This window comes from Lithobates pipiens, unplaced genomic scaffold (genome assembly GCF_037356315.1).
Source record: "Lithobates pipiens isolate NorthernLeopardFrog02 unplaced genomic scaffold, aLitPip1_a1.2 Scaffold_19, whole genome shotgun sequence".
NCBI classification, from domain to species: domain Eukaryota; kingdom Metazoa; phylum Chordata; class Amphibia; order Anura; family Ranidae; genus Lithobates; species Lithobates pipiens.
The window spans coordinates 23,219,710-23,240,280 of record NW_027507764.1 but is presented as its reverse complement, the minus strand read 5'-3'; the positions used below and the strand labels follow the sequence as shown (position 1 = coordinate 23,240,280).

The 20,571-nt window shown below is 42.1% G+C and overlaps 1 protein-coding gene across 1 annotated transcript in view; it reads left to right on the top strand.

The window, feature by feature from the left end:
* The window catches only part of DNAI1 (dynein axonemal intermediate chain 1), a 243,505-nt gene that overhangs the window by 163,514 nt on the left and 59,420 nt on the right, over positions 1–20,571 (top strand). Inside the window, exon 20 of the mRNA XM_077490558.1 lies at positions 14,590–14,775. Within this exon, the coding sequence (XP_077346684.1) occupies positions 14,590–14,775 (186 nt within the window). The remainder of the gene's footprint in view (positions 1–14,589; positions 14,776–20,571) is intronic.

The window sequence follows — 20,571 nt, the reverse complement described above, 5'->3', positions numbered from 1 at the left end:
CTGGTGACAGATCATGCCACAACATAACCCGCAAAATGTGCACAAGGCGCTTTTCAGGAATGCTTCATATGACGTCCTCCCAGAATGACAATGGCCCTGCCTGGCCTATAGACATATGAAGACCCAGCAGGTCATCTTGTTGCAAAACATAGGGAACCCTAGTCTTTTTGTTCTACAGCAACCCCAACCCTTTCAACACAGAGGAACCCTTTCCGTTCTGAGGTAACTCCTGCTAAAAATGACTATCTACAACTCATGAGACATTAGTGTGATGGTCAGTGTTAAGAATGTTCCTTACATTGGTGATCAGTGGGAAGAATGCTCCTTACATTGGTGGTCAGTGAGAAGAATGTTCCTTACATTGGTGATCAGTGGGAAGAATGCCCCTTACATTGGTGATCAGTGAGAAGAATGTTCCTTACATTGGTGATCAGTGAGAAGAATGTTCCTTACATTGGTGATCAGTGAGAAGAATGTTCCTTACATTGGTGATCAGTGGGAAGAATGTTCCTTACATTGGTGATCAGTGAGAAGAATGCCCCTTACATTGGTGATCAGTGAGAAGAATGTTCCTTACATTGGTGATCAGTGGGAAGAATGTTCCTTACATTGGTGATCAGTGAGAAGAATGTTCCTTACATTGGTGATCAGTGAGAAGAATGTTCCTTACATTGGTGATCAGTGAGAAGAATGTTCCTTACATTGGTGATCAGTGAGAAGAATGTCCCATACATTGGTGATCAGTGAGAAGAATGTTCCTTACATTGGTGATCGGTGAGAAGAATGTTCCTTACATTGGTGATCGGTGAGAAGAATGTTCCTTACATTGGTGATCAGTTGGAAGAATGTTCCTTACATTGGTGATCAGTGGGAAGAATGTTCCTTACATTGGTGATCAGTGAGAAGAATGTTCCTTACATTGGTGATCAGTGAGAAGAATGTTCCTTACATTGGTGATCAGTGAGAAGAATGTCCCTTACATTGGTGATCAGTGAGAAGAATGTCCCTTACGTTGGTGATCAGTGGGAAGAATGTCCCTTACATTGGTGATCAGTGGGAAGAATGTTCCTTACATTGGTGATCAGTGGGAAGAATGTTTCTTACATTGGTGATCAGTGGGAAGAATGTCCCTTACATTGGTGATCAGTGAGAAGAATGCTCCTTACATTGGTGATCAGTGAGAAGAATGCTCCTTACATTGGTGATCAGTGAGAAGAATGCTCCTTACATTGGTGATCAGTGAGAAGAATGCTCCTTACATTTGTGATTAGTGAGAAGAATGCTCCTACATTGGTGATCAGTGAGAAGAATGTCCCTTACATTGGTGATCAGTGGGAAGAATGTTCCTTACATTGGTGATCAGTGGGAAGAATGCTCCTTACATTGGTGATCAGTGGGAAGAATGCTCCTTACATTGGTGATCAGTGAAAAGAATGTCCCTTACATTGGTGATCAGTGAGAAGAATGTTCCTTACATTGGTGATCAGTGAGAAGAATGTTCCTTACATTGGTGATCAGTGAGAAGAATGTTCCTTACATTGGTGATCAGTGAGAAGAATGCTCCTTACATTGGTGATCAGTGAGAAGAATGTCCCTTACATTGGTGATCAGTGAGAAGAATGTTCCTTACATTGGTGATCAGTGAGAAGAATGCTCCTTACATTGGTGATCAGTGAGAAGAATGCTCCTTACATTGGTGATCAGTGAGAAGAATGTCCCTTACATTGGTGATCAGTGAGAAGAATGTCCCTTACATTGGTGATCAGTGAGAAGAATGCTCCTTACATTGGTGATCAGTGAGAAGAATGCTCCTTACATTGGTGATCAGTGAGAAGAATGTTCCTTACATTGGTGATCAGTGGGAAGAATGTTCCTTACATTGGTGGTCAGTGGGAAGAATGTTCCTTACATTGGTGATCAGTGAGAAGAATGCTCCTTACATTGGTGATCAGTGGGAAGAATGTTCCTTACATTGGTGATCAGTGGGAAGAATGCTCCTTACATTGTGGTGATCAGTGAGAAGAATGTTCCTTACATTGGTGATCAGTGAGAAGAATGTTCCTTACATTGGTGATCAGTGAGAAGAATGCTCCTTACATTGGTGATCAGTGAGAAGAATGTTCCTTACATTGGTGATCAGTGGGAAGAATGTTCCTTACATTGGTGATCAGTGGGAAGAATGCTCCTTACATTGGTGATCAGTGGGAAGAATGTTCCTTACATTGGTGATCAGTGAGAAGAATGTTCCTTACATTGGTGATCAGTGGGAAGAATGTTCCTTACATTGGTGATCAGTGGGAAGAATGTTCCTTACATTGGTGATCAGTGAGAAGAATGTTCCTTACATTGGTGATCAGTGAGAAGAATGCTCCTTACATTGGTGATCAGTGAGAAGAATGCTCCTTACATTGGTGATCAGTGGGAAGAATGTTCCTTACATTGGTGATCAGTGAGAAGAATGCTCCTTACATTGGTGATCAGTGAGAAGAATGTTCCTTACATTGGTGATCAGTGAGAAGAATGCTCCTTACATTGGTGATCAGTGAGAAGAATGTTCCTTACATTGGTGATCAGTGAGAAGAATGCTCCTTACATTGGTGATCAGTGGGAAGAATGTTTCTTACATTGGTGATCAGTGGGAAGAATGTCCCTTACATTGGTGATCAGTGAGAAGAATGCTCCTTACATTGGTGATCAGTGAGAAGAATGCTCCTTACATTGGTGATCAGTGAGAAGAATGCTCCTTACATTGGTGATCAGTGAGAAGAATGCTCCTTACATTTGTGATTAGTGAGAAGAATGCTCCTACATTGGTGATCAGTGAGAAGAATGTCCTTACATTGGTGATCAGTGAGAAGAATGTTCCTTACATTGGTGATCAGTGAGAAGAATGTTCCTTACATTGGTGATCAGTGAGAAGAATGTCCCATACATTGGTGATCAGTGAGAAGAATGTTCCTTACATTGGTGATCGGTGAGAAGAATGTTCCTTACATTGGTGATCGGTGAGAAGAATGTTCCTTACATTGGTGATCAGTTGGAAGAATGTTCCTTACATTGGTGATCAGTGGGAAGAATGTTCCTTACATTGGTGATCAGTGAGAAGAATGTTCCTTACATTGGTGATCAGTGAGAAGAATGTTCCTTACATTGGTGATCAGTGGGAAGAATGCTCCTTACATTGGTGATCAGTGAGAAGAATGTCCCTTACATTGGTGATCAGTGAGAAGAATGTTCCTTACATTGGTGATCAGTGAGAAGAATGCTCCTTACATTGGTGATCAGTGAGAAGAATGTTCCTTACATTGGTGATCAGTGGGAAGAATGCTCCTTACATTGTGGTGATCAGTGAGAAGAATGTTCCTTACATTGGTGATCAGTGAGAAGAATGTTCCTTACATTGGTGATCAGTGAGAAGAATGCTCCTTACATTGGTGATCAGTGAGAAGAATGTTCCTTACATTGGTGATCAGTGGGAAGAATGCTCCTTACATTGGTGATCAGTGGGAAGAATGTTCCTTACATTGGTGATCAGTGAGAAGAATGTTCCTTACATTGGTGATCAGTGGGAAGAATGTTCCTTACATTGGTGATCAGTGGGAAGAATGTTCCTTACATTGGTGATCAGTGAGAAGAATGTTCCTTACATTGGTGATCAGTGAGAAGAATGCTCCTTACATTGGTGATCAGTGAGAAGAATGTTCCTTACATTGGTGATCAGTGAGAAGAATGCTCCTTACATTGGTGATCAGTGGGAAGAATGTTTCTTACATTGGTGATCAGTGGGAAGAATGTCCCTTACATTGGTGATCAGTGAGAAGAATGCTCCTTACATTGGTGATCAGTGAGAAGAATGCTCCTTACATTGGTGATCAGTGAGAAGAATGCTCCTTACATTGGTGATCAGTGAGAAGAATGCTCCTTACATTTGTGATTAGTGAGAAGAATGCTCCTACATTGGTGATCAGTGAGAAGAATGTCCTTACATTGGTGATCAGTGAGAAGAATGTTCCTTACATTGGTGATCAGTGAGAAGAATGTTCCTTACATTGGTGATCAGTGAGAAGAATGTCCCATACATTGGTGATCAGTGAGAAGAATGTTCCTTACATTGGTGATCGGTGAGAAGAATGTTCCTTACATTGGTGATCGGTGAGACGAATGTTCCTTACATTGGTGATCAGTTGGAAGAATGTTCCTTACATTGGTGATCAGTGGGAAGAATGTTCCTTACATTGGTGATCAGTGAGAAGAATGTTCCTTACATTGGTGATCAGTGAGAAGAATGTTCCTTACATTGGTGATCAGTGGGAAGAATGCTCCTTACATTGGTGATCAGTGGGAAGAATGTTCCTTACATTGGTGATCAGTGAGAAGAATGTTCCTTACATTGGTGATCAGTGAGAAGAATGTTCCTTACATTGGTGATCAGTGAGAAGAATGCTCCTTACATTGGTGATCAGTGGGAAGAATGTCCCTTACATTGGTGATCAGTGAGAAGAATGTTCCTTACATTGGTGATCAGTGAGAAGAATGTTCCTTACATTGGTGATCAGTGAGAAGAATGTTCCTTACATTGGTGATCAGTGAGAAGAATGTTCCTTACATTGGTGATCAGTGGGAAGAATGTTCCTTACATTGGTGATCAGTGAGAAGAATGTTCCTTACATTGGTGATCAGTGAGAAGAATGTTCCTTACATTGGTGATCAGTGGGAAGAATGTTCCTTACATTGGTGATCAGTGAGAAGAATGCTCCTTACATTGGTGATCAGTGGGAAGAATGTTCCTTACATTGGTGATCAGTGAGAAGAATGTTCCTTACATTGGTGATCAGTGGGAAGAATGTTCCTTACATTGGTGGCCATTGAGAAAGAATGACCCCTTCACAGATCACTAAAAAGATCAATAGTGTCAGTGAGAACTTATCTGAGAGGCAGAAATTGCTCAATGAACCCCTGGAGGAACCTTTGGGTTCCATTGAACCCTTGTTGAGAAACCTTGTTCTACAGTGAGGTATTTAGGAATCTGATAAGGTGCTAATATATAAAATGTTTATGGTTGGGTGGTCCTACATGGCAGCCATCCAGTGTTGGGGCTTATTAAAAAATCATTTAAAATGACATTAAGAAGTTGAAGCTTATATTAGAGTTTAGTGATTCGTTTTAGATTTATTGAATTGTCTGCCAAGTATGATGGTAAGAAAGTGGTTAAAATATCCGGTGTGATGAGAGTGCCGGGAACAACAAACTGTGAAAGGTAAAGATTCTCTCTACATGTTACTTTCCATTACAGGAAGAGAAAATAACACTTTAATATTTCATGGAGGGCTGCGCTCCACGTCAGCCACCTCGTCAGATGTTGTTGCGTGTCAGTTATTTATCAGAGCAGAAAGTTTGTCGCTGAGCTCAGCTCAGACAGGGCGGTCAGGGTAAAAAACCTGTAGATGACATCATAAACTCAGCACCACATTCACAGTAAAAGCCCCTCATGGTGTCACATGAAATAAGATTTCCCAGTAAAGTATTTGGGAGTCTGGAGGTCGGTCAAGCTCAAGCTGATAAGGTGTTCCAAGACAACAGAAATGAATGTCTCTTGTAATTAATGATGTACAACTTGAGCAAATTCTTGAAGCAATGATTCAGAGAGGTTCTAAAGCTTAAACATTTGTTACCTTAATGCATTCCCTGCATTAAGATAAAAAAAACATTCCAGTACCTGTATCTCCTCCTCACCCCCCTTATACATACCTGAGCCCTCACTTGATTCAATGTGACCATCTGTAGTGGCTCTCTCCGCTCTCACAGGCTTTGGAGAGGCAGTGGGAGCCATTGGATCTCACTGCTGTCTGTCAAATCCTGTGATAAAGTAGTGGGCGGCGGGGTCTATGAACGCATTCAGCATGGCTTGAAATCAAGCCCACAAGTGTGCCAACATAGAAAGGTGCTTCCTATGGTGGCACATGGAGAAAGAGGAGGAGCCAGAAGAAGAATTTTTTTGACCTGTGGATGATTTACCTCCCATCTGATGGTGCCTGCATAGTTCCTGAACTAGGTACTAGGAGCTAATTTTCTGGTCAATGGACATTCTTCCCACTGATCACTAATGTAAGGACAGTTCATCCCACTGACCCCCAATGCAAGGAGCATTCTTCCCACTGATCACCAATGTAAGGGGCATTCTTCTCACTGATCACCAATGCAAGGAACATTCTTCCCAGTGATCACCAATGTAAGGAACATTCTTCTCACTGATCACCAATGTAAGGAGCATTCTTCTCACTGATCACCAATGTAAGGAACATTCTTCCCACTGATCACCAATGTAAGGAACATTCTTCTCACTGATCACCAATGTAAGGAACATTCTTCTCACTGATCACCAATGTAAGGAACATTCTTCTCACTGATCACCAATGTAAGGAACATTCTTCTCACTGATCACCAATGTAAGGGACATTCTTCTCACTGATCACCAATGTAAGGAACATTCTTCTCACTGATCACCAATGTAAGGAACATTCTTCCCACTGATCACCAATGTAAGGGACATTCTTCTCACTGATCACCAATGTAAGGAACATTCTTCTCACTGATCACCAATGTAAGGAACATTCTTCCCACTGATCACCAATGTAAGGAACATTCTTCTCACTGATCACCAATGTAAGGAACATTCTTCTCACTGATCACCAATGTAAGGAACATTCTTCCCACTGATCACCAATGTAAGGAACATTCTTCTCACTGATCACCAATGTAAGGAACATTCTTCCCACTGATCACCAATGTAAGGAACATTCTTCTCACTGATCACCAATGTAAGGAACATTCTTCTCACTGATCACCAATGTAAGGAACATTCTTCTCACTGATCACCAATGTAAGGAACATTCTTCTCACTGATCACCAATGTAAGGGACATTCTTCTCACTGATCACCAATGTAAGGAACATTCTTCTCACTGATCACCAATGTAAGGAACATTCTTCCCACTGATCACCAATGTAAGGGACATTCTTCTCACTGATCACCAATGTAAGGAACATTCTTCTCACTGATCACCAATGTAAGGAACATTCTTCTCACTGATCACCAATGTAAGGAACATTCTTCTCACTGATCACCAATGTAAGGAACATTCTTCCCACTGATCACCAATGTAAGGAACATTCTTCTCACTGATCACCAATGTAAGGAACATTCTTCTCACTGATCACCAATGTAAGGAACATTCTTCTCACTGATCCCCAATGTAAGGAACATTCTTCTCACTGATCACCAATGTAAGGAACATTCTTCTCACTGATCACCAATGTAAGGAACATTCTTCCCACTGATCACCAATGTAAGGAACATTCTTCTCACTGATCACCAATGTAAGGGACGTTCTTCCCACTGATCACCAATGTAAGGAACATTCTTCTCACTGATCACCAATGTAAGGAACATTCTTCCCACTGATCACCAATGTAAGGAACATTCTTCTCACTGATCACCAATGTAAGGAACATTCTTCTCACTGATCACCAATGCAAGGAACATTCTTCTCACTGATCACCAATGTAAGGAACATTCTTCTCACTGATCACCAATGTAAGGAACATTCTTCTCACTGATCACCAATGTAAGGAACATTCTTCCCACTGATCACCAATGTAAGGATCATTCTTCTCACTGATCACCAATGTAAGGAACATTCTTCTCACTGATCACCAATGTAAGGGACATTCTTCTCACTGATCACCAATGTAAGGAGCATTCTTCCCACTGATCACCAATGTAAGGATCATTCTTCTCACTGATCACCAATGTAAGGAACATTCTTCTCACTGATCACCAATGTAAGGAACATTCTTTACAATGAGCACCAATGTAAGGAACATTCTTCCCACTGATCACCAATGTAAGGAACATTCTTCCCACTGATCACCAATGTAAGGAACATTCTTCTCACTGACCACCAATGTAAGGAACATTCTTCTCACTGATCACCAATGTAAGGAACATTCTTCTCACTGATCACCAATGTAAGGAGCATTCTTCTCACTGATCGCCAATGTAAGGAACATTCTTCTCACTGATCACCAATGTAAGGAGCATTCTTCTCACTGATCACCAATGTAAGGAACATTCTTCCCACTGATCACCAATGTAAGGACCATTCTTCTCACTGATCACCAATGCAAGGAACATTCTTCTCACTGATCACCAATGTAAGGAACATTCTTCTCACTGATCACCAATGTAAGGAACATTCTTCTCACTGATCACCAATGTAAGGAACATTCTTCCCACTGATCACCAATGTAAGGATCATTCTTCTCACTGATCACCAATGTAAGGAACATTCTTCTCACTGATCACCAATGTAAGGAACATTCTTTACAATGAGCACCAATGTAAGGAACATTCTTCCCACTGATCACCAATGTAAGGAACATTCTTCTCACTGATCACCAATGTAAGGAACATTCTTCTCACTGATCACCAATGTAAGGAACATTCTTCTCACTGATCACCAATGTAAGGAACATTCTTCCCACTGATCACCAATGTAAGGACCATTCTTCTCACTGATCACCAATGCAAGGAACATTCTTCTCACTGATCACCAATGTAAGGAACATTCTTCTCACTGATCACCAATGTAAGGAACATTCTTCTCACTGATCACCAATGTAAGGAACATTCTTCCCACTGATCACCAATGTAAGGAACATTCTTCTCACTGATCACCAATGTAAGGGACATTCTTCCCACTGATCACCAATGTAAGGAACATTCTTCTCACTGATCACCAATGTAAGGGACATTCTTCTCACTGATCACCAATGTAAGGAACATTCTTCTCACTGATCACCAATGTAAGGAGCATTCTTCTACTGACCACCAATTGAAGGAACATTCTTCCCACTGATCACCAATGTAGGGGGCATTCTTTCCATTGCCCCCGATTCATTGGGTTCATGAATGGTTCACTGAGAGCTGAGAATGATTTATAGGGTTCCTCTGTGGTGAGAAGGTTGGGAATCTCTGCTGTAAGCGATGGTGATGTGTTCATGTTAAACATGTTTCCTTAGTCCAATGTCCACTTCCTAAACAATTTTCAGACTCCAGGGCTCTACATGGCCTGTACAGCTAGACCCAGCTGTCCAGCAGCGGAGGGGTTAATAGCTGGCATAGCCAGGGCTGGCCTGGGAGGGATGATGTTAAATATTAATAATGCAGAGTTTTCGCTGTGTCTGGGCTGATGACTGTCATATGTGAACATCTCTTTGCTTTCCCCCGAGCTGTGCAGAAAATCCACTCAACCATATGTTTCTGCTCTTCTAAAAATACGACTGGCCAGGCCGGGGGAATAGCCTGCGCACCGCTGCGTGCTACTGGCGCTGTGTCTTTTCTGTCCGATGCGTGCGGTCTCTGGGTAGGGGGGGGGTAGTACAGTGTCTTGGATTGGGGTGGGGTAGCATTTGGGAGAAGGCGGGTGCCGGGGTGCTGTCACTGTGTATGGGGGGGGGGCACAGGGAAGCTGTTCTGTACACTGTGAGGTCTATTACCTCTTACCATTATATTGGGTGGAAGTCTGATATGGTGACATTTTTCCACGGGATGCACAATTAGCTTCCTCCATTTATAAAGCCGCTTGGGGCAGTTACTATGCTCAGTATTCTCTCTCATCATCCCAATGAAAGTGTATGTCAAGGCAAAAAAAAAAACATATGTAGGGCATCTCTGCCCTACCCGCCCATCCCCCTTGATTTATCGCTTTAAAGATTCAAGTACGCAAAAAAAATCTGCTAGGAATGCACTTGGCTCCTGGAATGACAACGTCAGCGTTTTTGTGGTGTCAGCCCTGCCCAGTGTTATTTGCTAAACTACTCAAACCTTCCCAACTCTACTCATCTATACAACGTAGAGACTAATTATTCACTTCAGCTCCGGAAGGTTTTACCCCCTTCATGACCAGAGCATTTTTTGCTATTTGGCATTGCGTTCCTTTATCTGGCAATTACGCAGTCATGCAACGCTGTACTCAAATGAAATCTACAATGAGGGGAAGAAAGTATTTGATCCCTCTGCCGATTTTGTACGTTTGCCCCACTGACAAAGAAATGATCAGTCTATAATTGTAATGGTCGAATTATTTTAACAGTGAAAGACAGAATAACAGCAAAAAAAAAAAATCTAGAAAACCACATTTCAAAAAAGTTATAAATTGATTTGCATTTTAATGAGTGAAATAAGTATTTGACCCCCTTCACAAAACATGACTTGGTACTTGGTGACAAAACCCTTGTTGGCAATCACAGAGGTCAGACGTTTCTTGTAGTTGGCCCCCAGGTTTGCACACATCTCAGGAGGGATTTTGTCCCCACTCCTCTTTACAAATCTTCTTCAAGTCATTAAAGTTTTGAGGCCAAGGTACGGGTAACTCGAACCTTTAGCTCCCTCCACAAATTTTCTATTGGTTTAAGGTCTGGGCACTGGCTAGGCCACTCCAGGATCTTAATGTGCTTCTTCTTGAGCCACTCCTTTGTCTTGGCCGTGTGTTTTGGATCATTGTCATGCTGCAATACCCATCCACGACCCATTTTCAATGCCTTGGGTAAGGGAAGGAGGTTCTCATCCAAGATTTGACCGTACGTGGCCCCTTCCCCTTAGCAGAAAATCACCCCCAAAGCATAATGTTTCAACCTCCATGTATGACGGTGGGGATGGTGTTCTTGGGGTCATAGGCAGCATTCCTTCTCCACCAAGCATGGCAAGTTGAGTTAATGCCAAAGAGCTTGATTTTGGTCTCCTCTGACCACAACACTTCCACCAGTTCTCTGAATCATTTAGATGTTCATTAGCAAACTTCAGACGGACCTGTACATGTGATTTCTTGGGCAGGGGGACCTTGTAGGCACTGCAGGATTTCAGTCCTTCACGGTGTAGTGTGTTACCAATTATTTTCTTGGTGACTCTGGTCCCAGCTGCCTTGAGATCATTGACGAGATTCTCCTGTGTAGTTCTGGGCTGATCCCTCACCGTTCTCATGATCATTGAAACTCCACGAGGTGAGATCTTCCATGGAGCCCCAGACAGAGGGAGATTGACAATTATTTTGTATTTCAAGAATTTTGTCATGTTATAACCAAAAACGTAAATGTATTTATTGGGATTTTATGTGATGGACCAACACAAAGTGGCTCATAATTGTGAAGTGGAAGGAAAATTATAAATGGTTTTCATTTTTTTTTACAAATATGTGAAAAGTGTGGGCGGTACATTTATATGGCGCCCCCTGGAGTCAATACTTTGTAGAACCGCCTTTCACTGCAATTACAGCTGCAAGTCTTTTTGGGATGTCTCTACCAGCTTTGCCCATCTAGGGAGGGACATTTTTGCCCATTCTTCTTCTTTACAAAATATCTCAAGCTCTGTCAGATTGGATGGAAAGCATCTGTGAACAGCACTTTTCAAGTCTTGCCACAGATTCTCAATTGGATTTAGGTCTGGACTGTGGCTGGGCCATTCTAACACATGGATATGCTTTGATGTAAACCATTCCATTGTAGCTCTGGCTGTATGTTTCGGGTCGTTGTCCTGCTGGAAGGTGAACCTCCGCCCCGGTCTCAAGTCTTTTGCAGACTCTAACAGGTTTTCTTCTAAGATTGTCCTGTATTTGGCTCCATCCATCTTCCCATCAACTCTGACCAGCTTCCCTGTCCCTGCTGAAGAAAAGCATCCCCACAACATGAAGCTGCCACCACCATGTTTCACGGTGGGGATGGTGTGTTCAGGGTGATGTGCAGTGTTCGTTTTCCACCACACATAGCGTTTTGCTATGACAAGCAAAGCACTAACGTCTCCTCTGACCAGAGCACCTTCTTCTCGACATGTTTGCTGTGTCCCTCACATGGCTTCCCACAAACTGCAAACAGGACTTCTTATGACTTTCTTTCCCAAATGTCTTTCTTGCCACTCTTCCATAAAGCGCAGATTTGTGGAGAGACGACTAATAGTTGTCCTGTGGACAGATTCACCCCCCTGAGCTGTGGATCTCTGCAGCTCCTCCAGAGTTACCATGGACCTCTTGGCTGCTTCTCTGATGAATGTTCTCCTTGCCCGGCTGGTCAGTTTAGGTGGACGGCCATGTCTTGGTAGTTTTTTTTCCAAAATGAAAAGAGGCTCTTTCCATTTTCAGATGATGAATTGAGGTCCACGAGATGTTCAAAGCTTGGGATAGTTTTTATAACCTAACCCTGCTTTATACTTCTCCACAACTTTATCCCTGACCTGTTTGGTGTGTTCCTTGGCCTTCATGATGCTGTTTGTTCACTAAGGTTCTCTAACAAACCTCTCAGGGCTTCACAGAACAGCTGTATTTATACTGAGATTTAATTACACACAGGTGGACTCTATTTAATAGTTAAGTGACTTCTGAAGGCAATTGGTTCCACTAGATTTTAGTTAGGAGTATCAGAGTAAAGGGGGCTGAATACAAATGCCCCTCCCACACTTTTCAGATATTTATATATAAAAAAATGTGAAAACCATTTATCATTTTCCTTCCACTTCACAAATATGTGCCAATTTGTGTTGGTCTATCATAAGAAAAATGTGGAGAATTTCAAGGGGTATGAATACTTTTTTTCAAATATAAACACACCCATCGGAGGCGCCTACACATGAAAACCTTGTTTGCGTTATCCATGTTACATATAGCCACTAGACATGTGCATTCGTTTTCGTCCGAATGCATTTTCGTCCGAATTTCAGGTATTTTCATTTTCGTTTTGACAAACGATAACGAAAGCACAGAATCCGAAAAACGAAAGATCCGACATAAATAAATGCTTTATTTTCGTTTTCGTTGTTACAACAGTTCGATATAGAATAGGAGATTCGACGTGACTCTGACAATAACAATCTGTCTATAGAACCTGTGGTCGAATGTGCCTAACCTTACCTCTATTAGTCCAAGATTATATCTGAGAAAATATTCGACAGAGAGAAAAGATTCTGCAAGTTACTGTCCTAAAAAGTGTTTGGGGACCCGGGTCCTGCCCCAGGGGACATGTATCAATGCAAAAAAAAGTTTTAAAAATGGCCGTTTTTTCAGGAGCACTGATTTTAATAATGATTAAAGTGAAACAATAAAAGTGTAATATTCCTTTAAATGTGGTACCTGGGGGGTGTGTATAGTATGCCTGTGAAGGGGCGCATGTTTCTCGTGCTTAGAACTGTCCCTGCACAAAGTGTCATTTATGCAGGAAAAAAAGTCCTTTAAAATCACTTACAGCTATTATGAATTGTCGGCTCCCGTAATACAGAGAACACTCATTGAAAGTCATTGATAAAAAATAAAAATAAATAAATTTAAAAAAAAAGCATGGGGGTCCCCCAAATTCAATTACCAGGCCCTACAGGTCTGGTATGGATATTAAGGGGAACCCCGCGTCAAATTTAAAAAAAAAAATTGACGTGGGGGTCCCCCTAAAAATCCATACCAGACCCTTTATCCGAGCACGCAACCTGGCAGGCCGCAGGAAAAGAGGGGGGGACGAGAGAGCGGCCCCCCCTCCCTCCTGAACCATACCAGGCCACATGCCCTCAACATTGGGAGGATGCTTTGGGGGTCTGTGGCCCCTCAAAGCACCATGTCCCCATGTTGATGTGGAGAAGGACCTCATCCCAACAACCCTGGCCGGTGGTTGTGAGGGTCTGCGGGCGGGGGGCTTATCAGAATCTGGAAGCCCCCTTTAACAAGGGGACCCCCAGATCCCGGCCCCCCCTGTTTGAAATAGAAAGGGGGTACAAAAGTACCCCTACCATTTCACAAAGAAAGTGTAAAAAATAGTTCAATAAGACAAACACACTTGAAAAATTCCTTTATTAAAAATAAAAAATAAATAAAAAAAAGATTCCAGCGGTGGTAATCCACTCTTGCTATCCAGCGACGGACGATCATCTCTCCGGGGTCCAGCGATGGCTGATCTGAATCGGCGCAGCGAATCCATCCACCTTCTGTCTCCACGGAGGAGACACTGCGGGGATTCCGGCGGCCTGACGTTTGTTATATGCGGAGGGCGGGGCCACCCGTAACCAGACCCCGCCCCCTCTGACGCAAGGGGAAACTCGGGCTTCCCCGTGACGTATGGGTGACCCCGCACCCCTCTGATGTAACACAGGCAGGTAGGGGGGCCAAGGTTCACCATCACTGCTCTAGGGTGTTAGAAAATAAAATGTATAATGTTTGAGGGTTCTAAGTAATTTTCTAGCAAAAAAAAAACTGATTTTAACTTGTAAACAACTAATCTCAGAAAGAGGCTCGGTCCTTATGTGGTTAAAAATACCGTGTCCTGGTGGCCGGTAGATTCAATATTCCATTGACTTGTGGTCAGTGAGATTATGGTATATAATGTATTCTCTTCCATGTATGTCAATTTTACATGCTGGACACACACTATGAACAGGCTCATCATTGTCCTACATCTAGTACAGCCAGAGCAGCAGACATGTCATGATCTCCAAGGGTCAATTATGACGTGAAGCTGGCCAGCGTACATTGACCGCTGCTAATTTCCTGTCCTGTCTTTGCAGGTCCATGTGTTTGATCTGTCCATCAATAAGTATGAAGCCATCTGTCAGCAGGCTATTGTGGCCAAGAAGAAGACCAAACTGACTCACATTGAGTTCAACCCCATCTATCCGGTAATTATTGTCGGAGATGACCGCGGACATGTCAGTTGTCTGAAGCTGTCACCAAACCTGCGCAAACTGCCAAAGGTAAGACGTCCTCATTATTATTTTTAATAAACGTTCTAAGGATCTGGTCCTTTGACCTTTCCTATGGTTTTGTTCCTGGAAAGGCTGTAAGTGCAAAAAGTGAAAGTGAAAAAGGACGAGGCCTCTCACTATTTAGGGACAGAATTAGGCTAGTTAGTTGTCTGCAGGCAGAAGCAGAACAAACCTCATTAACCGGCTTACCCATGTGAGCCAATAGTTGGTGACTGTTGGCCAAGAGAGCAAAACCTTTGCATTGTTTTGAATGTGGCAGGAGAAATGTCCTTGAGCCGCACCTCATGAAATAGACCCGTGTCAATCCAATGAATGGTAGCCTGCTTCAGCCTGGGCCCTGCCCAGGCCACGCCTCTAGTTTCAGAGCTTAATCATGGGGGTGAGCGAAACGCATTGGATATATATGCCTTGGTCGGAGAATAGGCTAAAACTGCCTTTCATCTTTTCACACGCGTCTGTTTCATGAGGTGCTGCTCACAGACATACCTCCTGACACATTGAAACTTGGAGCCGGAATGAGCTCCGCTCCTGGACAGTGCTCATGGCGGTTGGCTATTAGACATGTGCACTGACAAAAAAATTTGTTCATTTCGTTTCATTCGTTTTTTTGCTTAATTTAGAAAACCGAAATTCCCGAACTTTCAAATTTCCGAAATTTTGAATTTCCGAATTTCACATTTTTGGATTTGGAAATTCGGAAATTCAAAAGCTTGAAAATCTGAAAAAAAGAAAGAAAATCAGTAAAATTCCAAATAATAACTAACTATTAAATTATAGGTATAGGAATTTCCTTTCAAATTTGGCTGTTTGTGAATCTAACGAATACAAATTTATCTGAAGTTTCAAACTATCCGAAATAACGAATTCCTCATCTAAACAAATGGAATGGAACAAATTAATAATAAATAATAATAATAAAAAGGTTTTATTATTATTATTATTATTATTGTTATAATTACTATTATTATTAGATTGTTACGTTCCATTCATTTAGATATGGCATTCGTTATTCCAGATAATTCGTAACTCCGTATAATTTCGTTATGTTCACTATCAGCCAAATTTGAAAGGCAATTCCAATACCTATAATTTAATATTTATTATTAGTTATTCTTTCAGATTTTTGGGGTTTTTGAATTTTCAGATTTTCATTCTTATTCTTAGATTTTCAAATTTCCAAATTTTTTAATTTTTTAATTTATGAAATTTTGAATTTTACATTTCTGAACTTCTGAATTTCCGAATTCGAATTTTTTAATTTATGAAATTTCGAATTTCCCAAAATTCGAAAATTGAAAAATTTGGAAATTTCAGAATTAACAAATTTGTCAATTAAAAAACGAATTCGGAACTAAATGAATGTCTGTTCACTATAATTCTAACCTGAGTGGCACTCACATTTTTACTTTTGTATTTTTTTTTTTTTGCCATATCCCTGTGATGAAAGAATTTCATGTTAAACTTTTATTGCTGAAGTGGATAGAACCCTTAAACCAGCTTTTTTTCAACGAGGGTTGTGTTCTGGGTCCTTCAAGGGTGCCTTGGCAAAATGTCTAAAAATTGCCCCAAATGGTCCTCAAAGTTGACAACAACAGTGTAAATTTTGGCAGCAAATTTCGATTTAGTTTTAGTGTTAGGACTACAATGGCATTTTAGTTTTAGTCCCATTTTAGTCTTCTGCAGTTGTTTTAGTCGTATTTAGTCGACTAAATCTCCAGTATATTTATATTTTAAAACTAATTTTAGTCGTCTAACATCTAATTGGTATAATTCAATTGTAATGCATTAGTTAACAATTCTTTACAATTTGCAAACTCATTATATACTGCTGGAGTGAAAAATCGAATATGTATGGTTTATTATTACATTGAGGTATGAACGTGCACTACAGACCAGTGTTCATTTTGAAGTCAAATTTCAATTTAGTTTTAGTCTTAGTCTTTTGACATATTTTAGTCATTTCAGTTGTTTTAGTTTTGGTCGTATTTTAGTCGACTAAAATAATATTCATTTAGTCGACTAAAATGTTTTGGTCGACAAAATTAACACTGGTCAACAAGCCAGCCAGTGGATCAACCTGCCTGTTACACAAAGTCACAGGTTTTCATTGTGTAGTAATATAACCTAGGGCAGTGACGGTGAAGCTTGGCACCCCAGATGTTTTGGAACTACATTTCCCATGATGCTCGTGCACTCTGTAGTGTAGTCGAGCATCATGGGAAGAAATATAGTTCATAAACATCTGGGGTGCCAAGGTTCGCCATCACTGACCTAGGGTATCATGTGGGTCAGCTGCTTGCATCACTGGTTGATAAGGTGCCTGCACAGCATCTTTGTTTGCCCTTCTCTGTTAGCACTGGAACATGGTAGCATAGTGAGGGAGTATAGAAACTCTGGAATACTAGTCAGTATTATGTTACTATATTACCAAAAGTATTGTGACGCCTGCCTTTACACACACACACACACACACACACACACACACGAACTTTAATGGCATCCCAGTCTTAGTCCGTAGGGTTCAATATTGAGTTGGCCCGCCCTTTGCAGCTATAACAGCTTCAACTCTTCTTTGAAGGCCGCCCACAAGGTTTAGGAGATGTGTCTATGGGAATGTTTGACCTATTCTTCCAGAAGTGTATTTGTGAGGGATGAGAATGCCTGGCTCGCAGTCTCCACTCTAATTCTTCCCAAAGGTGTTCTTTGTTATTGAGGTCAGGAGTCTTAGTATGTTGACGCCTTAAATTGTTCTGTTCGGTTGAGGTCAGGACTTTGCACAGGCCAGTCAAGTTCCTCCACCCCAATCTTGCTCATCCATGTCTTTATGGACCTTGCTTTGTGCATCCCCAAACTGTTCTACAAAGTTGGGAGGATGAAATTGTCCAAAATGTCTTGGTGTGCTGACGCCTTAAGAGTTCCCTTCACTGGATCTAAGGGGCCAAACCCAACCCCTGAAAAACAATCCACCATAATCCCCCCTCCACCAAATGATTTGGACCAGTGCACAAAGCAAGGTCCATAAAGACATGGATGAGCGAGTTTGGGGTGGAGGAACTTGACTGGCCGGTGCAGAGTCCTGACCTCAACCCGATAGAACACCTTAAGGCATCATCATACCAAGACATTCTGGACAATTTCATCCTCCCAACTTTGTGAGTTGAGGATGGCCTCTTCCTGTTCCAACATGACTGCCCACCAGTGCACAAAGCAAGGTCCATAAAGACATGGATGAGCGAGTTTGGGGTGGAGGAATTTGACTGGCCTGCACAGAGTCCTGACCTCAACCCAATAGAACACCTTTGGGATAGATTAGAGAGGAGACTGTGAGCCAGGCCTTCTCGTCCAACATCAGTGCTTGACCTCACAAATGCACTTCTGGAAGAATGGTCAAACGTTCCCATAGACACACTCCTAAACCTTGTGGACGGCCTTCCCAGAAGAGTTGAAGCTGTTATATCTGCAAAGGGTGGGGCCAACTCAATATTGAACCCCATGTATTAAGACTGGGATGCCATTAAAGTTCATGTGTGTGTAAGGGCAGGTGTCCCAATACTTTTGGTAATATAGTTTATACACACACGGTTTCCTTTAATTCTTATCTTCCTTTCCAGTAAATGTTCCTCTTCATTCATCATTTCTGGCACAGACACTCTCAGCCGCTTGGCGTCCTTTAATCATTTATTGGTTCTGCTGGTATTTCGTTGTCTTTTATTGTGTCGATGTGAGGTCAGCCTGGTGGTAAATAATGACAGGTTAGTGGAGGTCTGACACAGAACATTCATCATGGCTACGTGATAATTTGGGGAAATGGTTTATACGATCACCTGGAGACATCTTAGTCTGAACTGTTCACTCACATTCATCAGAGTGGCAGACCTGTCGGGTTTGATGCCCAGAGATCCGGGGTGACTTTCATCCCAAGGTGGCATTGACTCGCTTCCCAGCCTGACCGTAACACACATTTTATTCCGGCATATTAATGGTCTGTCCTGGTCCCGCTGCGTATGATGATCACGGGACGCCCAGTGGTAATTAAAGTGAACCTGTCATTAGAACACCTCTAGAATTACAGTATAAGATAATGGTAGGCACCTGAGGGTGTCTGTACATACCATCGCCTTGTCAGTTGTCCTGTAGTTCACCAGAACCAGAGACGTTTCCTAGGCCAGAGAACAAGTACTGTTATATTAAAGTGTGTGGATTGTTTGAGGTTAGGAACTAGGGTTAAGATCATGAATTAGAGGATAACGTCAGGAGTTAGGTTAGGGTTACAATTAGGTTTGAAATTATAAACTACAGGTAGATTGATTACAATCAGCCTTAGGATTAGTGGTTTGGATGAGATTTAGGGTTAGTGGTTGTGGGACAGGATAAGGTTTATGCCGCATACACACGACCGGACTTTTTGAGGGACTAGGTCCGACGGTCTTTCAGACGGAGTTTCGGCGGAGTTCCGACTGACTTTCCGAATGAACGGACTTGGCCACACACAATCACACCAAAGTCTGATGGATTTGAACGTGATGACGTACGACCGGACTAGAATAAGGAAGTTCATAGCCAGTAGCCAATAGCTGCCCTAGCGTCAGTTTTTGTCCGTCGAACAAGCATACACACGAACGGATTTCTCGGTCCAGTGGAGTTCCGGTGGAAACATTTAAAACATGTTCCATTTCTAAAGTCCGCCGGATTTTTGGCAAGCAAAGGTCCGATGGAGCCCACACAAGATCGAATTGTCCGACGGACTCGTTCCGTCGGACCTTTGCTGTCAAAAAGTCCGGTCGTGTGTACGCGGCATTAGAGTTAGTTGTTATGGTCAGAACGAGAGTTTTGGGGTTAGTGTTTGGGGGTCAAGGCGAGTTTTAGGGTTAGTGGTTACAGGTCATGATGAGTTTTAGGGTTAGTGGCAAGTGATCAGGATGAGTTTTAGGGTTAGTGGTTGGGAACAGGATGAGTTTTAGGGTTAGTGGTTGGGAACAGAATGAGTTTTAGGATTAGTGGTTGGGGGTCAGGATCAGTTTTAAGGTTAGTGGTTACAGGTCATGATGAGTTTTAGGGTTAGTGGTTGGGAACAGAATGAGTTTTAGGGTTAGTGGTTACGGGCCATGATGAGTTTTAGGGTTAGTGGTTGGTATCAGGATGAGTTTTAGGGTTAGTGGCAAGTGATCAGGATGAGTTTTAGGCTTAGTGGTTGGGGTCAGGATGAGTTTTAGGGTTAGTGGTTGGTATCAGGATGAGTTTTAGGGTTAGTGGCAAGTGATCAGGATGAGTTTTAGGGTTAGTGGTTGGGGTCAGGATGAGTTTTAGGGTTAGTGGTTGGTATCAGGATGAGTTTTAGGGTTAGTGGCAAGTGATCAGGATGAGTTTTAGGGTTAGTGTTTGGGGTCAGGATGAGTTTTAGGGTTAGTGGCAAGTGATCAGGATGAGTTTTAGGGTTAGTGGTTGGGGTCAGGATGAGTTTTAGGGTTAGTGGTTGGTATCAGGATGAGTTTTAGGGTTAGTGGCAAGTGATCAGGATGAGTTTTAGGGTTAGTGGTTGGGAACAGAATGAGTTTTAGGGTTAGTGGTTACGGGCCATGATGAGTTTTAGGGTTAGTGGTTGGGGTCAGGATGAGTTTTAGGGTTAGTGGTTGGTATCAGGATGAGTTTTAGGGTTAGTGGCAAGTGATCAGGATGAGTTTTAGGGTTAGTGGTTGGGGTCAGGATGAGTTTTAGGGTTAGTGGTTGGGGTCAGGATGAGTTTTAGGGTTAGTGGTTAGGGGTCAGGATGAATTTTAGGGTTAG